The sequence below is a fragment of the Terrapene carolina genome, unplaced genomic scaffold (assembly GCF_002925995.2).
Source record: "Terrapene carolina triunguis isolate 2854851 unplaced genomic scaffold, T_m_triunguis-2.0 Scaffold28243, whole genome shotgun sequence".
Taxonomy (NCBI): domain Eukaryota; kingdom Metazoa; phylum Chordata; order Testudines; family Emydidae; genus Terrapene; species Terrapene triunguis.
Genome location: NW_020692594.1, coordinates 106,152 through 111,412, shown reverse-complemented (window position 1 = coordinate 111,412; position 5,261 = coordinate 106,152). Strand labels below are relative to the sequence as shown.

General features: G+C 50.3%; 1 protein-coding gene across 1 annotated transcript in view; it reads left to right on the top strand.

The window, feature by feature from the left end:
* The first annotated feature begins 606 nt into the window (after nt 1-606).
* LOC112106637 (early activation antigen CD69-like) overlaps nt 607-5,261 on the top strand; it is a 70,623-nt gene continuing 65,968 nt past the window's right edge. The window contains exon 1 of the mRNA XM_029914036.1: nt 607-804. Coding sequence (XP_029769896.1) covers nt 607-804 — 198 coding nt within the window. The remainder of the gene's footprint in view (nt 805-5,261) is intronic.

Sequence of the window (5,261 nt, the reverse complement as noted above, 5' to 3'; positions counted from 1 at the left end):
TGGCACCTCTTTCATTACAAAGTAAGCCCTGCAGTTGGACTCTGTCCCTTCAACTGCTTGCTGCATCCCCTTTGCTGGTGTGTGTGTGTGTGTGCGGAGGGTGTTGGCTGGAATGTGTCCCTTCAAGTCCCCTCCAGCACTGCAGCCCCATGGCTGGGGTGGGCACCTGGACTCAATCCCTTTAACCCCCTACCCTTAGGGCTGCAGAGAAGTTGCCTTGTTCTGCTGCTGCCTGCATTCAGCACCCACAGGGGAGCTGTCAGTGCCGGGAGAGACATTAGCTGAGCCGGTGTTGGTGGGGAATGGGCGCAGGGAGGGGCTGGGCTCTTGGGGGGCTGGGATGCCCTGGCGGCTCCCCTCCAGTGCCCAGCGGGCGCTAGAGGCAGGACGCATCCCGGTGGCACAGGGAAAGGTGGTGGTTTGGGGGGGTTGTTTCACCGGACTCCTTGTTGTTTTTGTGAAACTTTGAGGAACTTCCATCTCCAACCGAAGGCCAAAACTTACCACGCACTTAGAAAACCAGCGGAGAAGAACAGCACTTGCCGCGCCCCCTGCGCGTCAGTTTTGAGCCCAAGAGGCCTCGCCCCGGATGCCGCTGGAGGGAGCATGCCAGCAGTCACTCACCTGCTCGCTCAGACCTGCCTGGCGGCGGAGGGGAGCGCCTGGGTGCCACCGGCTCCTGCCAAGCCGCTGCCCGCACCGCCGAGCCTGGGCGCCCGATCGCCGCCTGGGGAGCCCGCTGCCGCCTGGGCCGAAGGGGACGAGGTGCAAGAGCCGACGTGTTGCTGCCCGAGGGCACAGCGGGTAGGAAGCGACCCAGGGGACGCGCTTGGGGACAGGGAGCCCAGGAACCGGACAGGGACGGGGGGCGGAGGGGGTAGAGCCTTTGCCTTATCCCCCTCCCCGGTACCCCGTAGCACCCTGCTGCTACCCGGCAGCATTTGCTGCTTGGCTCGTACTGCGCGTACTTAACTCAGTAACAGCTGATAACGCCTCTGTCCTCACTTGGGTTTAAAATCAGGGGCTAAAAGGAGGCAAATTGGAGGGGGGGATGGGCAGGGGGTGGAAACTGACTGTGTGTGGGGGGGGGGGCAAACAGCTGGAGGCAGGCGAGTGGCTGAGGGGCAAAATTAGGGAGGGTAGGAGCTGGGTTAAGCCCAGGGGTGAGGGGCTGCCAGACGGTGGCAGAGGGAAAAACCTGGCAGAGGGGGTAACAGTTACCCCAATGGGATGAGCCACCTGCCGTGATTGCAAAAATAGCATGTGGAGCAGAGGGGGGCTTTTTATTTCCCCTCTCACTGGACGCTGTGTGCTTAGAGCAGGGGCGGGCAAACTTTTTGGCCTGGGTTTCCAAAATTGTATGAGGGGTGTAGTGTAATAAAGTGATCTGTAGGAATGTGCAACTTACGGTGTACTGCGCATGCTCAGTAACATCTGCTGAAGCCACTGCCCTTCACTCTGCCCTTATTAGCGGTAAGATTCTGCAGACTGCTTTGGACAGGGGTTAAAAAGGGGCAAAGGGGCGAATCGGAGGGGGGGGTGGCCAGGATCTGAGGGGGGGGCAGAAATTGACTGGGGGGGGGGGTCAAGCAGTTGGAGGCAGGGTTAGGAGCAGTTGTATTAAACTGCTCCGCCTAGGAATGTGCTACTGGTAGCAGTTACAGATTGTAAGAAACAGAGCACTTTACTACTCTGGCTTGGCAAGCTTAGGCTGCGGGGGAGAGGGAACAGCAGGGGAGGGGCCGGGGGCTAGCCTCCTGGGCCAGGAGCCTGCCCTGCTCCTGGCCCAGGGTCCCGTGGGCCGTAGTTTGCCCACTTCTGGCTTAGAGGCATTCCAGTGCCTAGGTGCGCAGTTCCTCTCTATCTGATCTAACGTAGGGAGGTGCTGCTTGAGTCAATGGAATATTTTATGTACACGCCCAAAACCTGTCTCTCACATTTTGGGTGTTTAGAAGACTAGTTTATATGTCGCCATGCAATCTCCTAACTGTTCACAAATTTGCCTTATTTGCTGCCGTGATTCCCTGAGTGGCACTCGCTTCCTTGTAATCCATATTAAATATCGTTTTTCTCCTTTTAATTGCTTACTTTTAAAAATGTTATTTTTATTACTCAGCACCATTGTGCACATGGATGGTTGTGCTATTTAATTTCTATTTTAATAGCAAATAGTCATTGAAAATATTTATAAGTAAATAGTTGCTAATAGGTTTCAGAGTGGTAGCCGTGTTAGTCTGTATCAGCAAAAATGAGGAGGAGTGCCACAAGGACTCCTGGTTGTAGTTGCTAATAGTTTTAGCAATGACATCTGTGTTTCTAGGATAGCATTTCCTATGTTTTTACTGTGATTTTTAATTTGGAATTCTTAATTGTACATTTTTATTAGGACTGTCAAGCGATTAAAAAAATTATTCACGATTAATTGCACAATTAATAAAAATAATCACACAATTGCGCTGTTAATAGAATACCATTTAATTAAATATTTTTGGATGTTTTCTACATTTTCAAATATATTGATTTCAATTACAACATAGAATACAAAGTGTACAGTGCTCACTTTATATTATTTTTTATTACAAATACAGTAAAAGCTGTGTTATCTGGCACTTTACCGTCCGGAAAGCTCTATTAACCAGCATTTCTGATATCTCCCAGTACAAATCTTCAATCTAGTAACTGGGACTAGTATACGGCCCAGGAGGTTATGCAATTGCACATTCTGCACTCTACTTTTATGCAAAAGAGGCAGACGACAAGTCAGCAAGCTGATATCGGGGATTTGTTCAAAAAAAGCAGCCTCAGGGTATGTCATTGGGCTGAATCTGTAATGACCCTATCTCCTACACCTTCTACATCTACAATGATAATTGATGTTGATAATGATGACCCTGAGGTACTGCAAGATCCTGAAGTGCCTTCTGAATCATCAAAGAAAGATTAAATTATGTTCAGTATACTTTTAGTGTTCAGTGTATTTTTAGTGATCTGGGTGTACACCATGCGCTGCCAATAGGGATATGTAGTGTCATAAGATAACCTCCTGTATAGAAAACTTTCCCTGTCTACACCTAAGTGCTTCAAGAAACCAAGCACTCTGCAGTGCACTACTACTACAGGATTGGTGAGTATCTGTCTACTAATTTATACTTTATTCATTTTATTGTATTCTAATTCTTTGAAAATTGGTATTCCATGGGTAAGTATAACTTAGTTAACCAGAATATTTGATTAACCCGCACCCTCCATTCCACCAACATGCCGGATAACAAAGCTTTTACTATATTTGCACTGTACAAAACAAAAGAAATAGTATTTTTCTATTCACCTAATACAAGTACTGTAGTGCAATCTCTTTATCATGAAAGGTGAACTTACAAATGTAGAATTATGTACAAAAATAGCTGCATTCAAAAATAAAAGTGTAAAACTTTAGAGCCTACAAGTCCACTCAGTCCTACTTCTTGTTCAGCCAATCACTCAGACAAACAAGTTTGTTTACATTTACGGGAGATAATTCTGCCCGCTTCTTATTTACGTCACCTGACAGTGAGAACAGGTGTTCCCATGAAACTGTTGTAGCTGGCGTTGTCAGATATTTACATGCCTTCCCCCTCTCACTGCCAGGGCAGATGCCCCCTTCCACTTCCTGGTCTCTAGTTCCTTTGCCCCATCTCCTGTAGCCAACTGTCTAGTGTAAAGCCATGGTTTGCTTTGCAGAGCCAGCTGGCATCCGCCCCTGTCAGATTGCTGGTTACCAACAGAGAGGAATGGATGGAAGGTGTTTGCAGTGGGCGTCTCTTTCCCCGGCCAGGGCTGTTCCGGCTGACCTCACATACCCCTTCTCTTTGTGCCCATGCGTGTGGGAGCGCTGACACATGGGGGCACGTTGCCCTCACTAACATTGGAGGGGAGGGGAAGAGTGACATTTACTGACTGACCATAACAGGGATCCTGGGACTGACACAGCTACAACAGCACCGCACATAATGTGCGCGCTGCTTTTCCTCTCACCTGTCCTCCAGGAGTGCTGCACATGCTCAGCCTGTGGAGGTGCTGTCTCTCCCTCCCCACCCCAGAGGTGTCTGCATTTCGGTCCCTGTGTCTGCCTCTTGCATCACCCTCGCTCTCTGGAAGTGCTCTAGGGTGGGGTTGGTGGGGTGGGACGGTACTGACTGCTGGCACGCCTGCTGATACTGATTCTGAGGCCTTCCCTGCAGCCAGTGAGAGGAAGCTGATCACAGCCCAGCACAGGAACCCCCGTGTCTCTCGCTAGTGGGGAGATGAAGAAAAGAGAGGGTCCCATGGAGCAGAAACTGCAGCGGAAGGAATATACTCATTGCAGTGGAGACCCAGAAGAGGACCCAAGAAATCAGAGCACCGTTGTGTGGACACAGGCCAGGGAGAGGATCCGAGACTTATATAGACGGATCCGTAATTTTATTGGTGGGTGTGACTCCCCGAATCCTACTTCCCATGGGGGACCTGATCCCTCTGCTAGATGCCATCAGGCAGTTTCCCAGCTCGTACCTGCAGCTACTGTTGTACGCAGCCCCTCAGAAGGTGCTGATCTCCGATACGTTGCCTTCCCCAAGGTAGGGTCAGGTAATCATATGGCCAGACCCTCTGACTGGACTTGGAGCAACCTGGTCTAATGCAGGGAGCTGGACACAGTGCCTGAGATTCTGATCCCCAGACAAGGGGGCAGAGGCTGCAGAGTGAGGGTGCATCTGCGACAGACACATTTCCCATCCCTGCTCCACTCTGTGCCCTGGTGACCTGGCACGCTCTGGGTAACCGTTCTAGAAGCTGTAGGGAGGAGGAAGGGGGTTAGTGATGAAGTGGAACTGATCCATAATTACCTGACATCCTCCTATAGGTCCCTTATCCAGACTTGCTACTGTGATGTCTTCAACTAAAAGCCCAGCGAGCAGGTGGTTTGGGGAGGGGAAAGGGGTGAAGAAAAATATTGGTATATTTTGGTATCCCTTCCGATCATCTGTCTTCTCAGATTGTAAACTCTCTGGGCAAGGAACCGTATCTTCCCATGTGTTTGTAAAGCACCTATCACAACAGATCTTGAACCCGACTGATGCTGCACACAAGTATAATTTATGTACACCTCTACCTCGATAGAACGCTGTCCTCGGGAGCCAAAAAATCTTACCGCTTTATAGGTGAAACCGCATTATATTGAACTTTCTTTGATCCACCGGAGTGCGCAGCCCTGCGCCCCCCCCCCCCCCCCCCCCCCCCCCCCC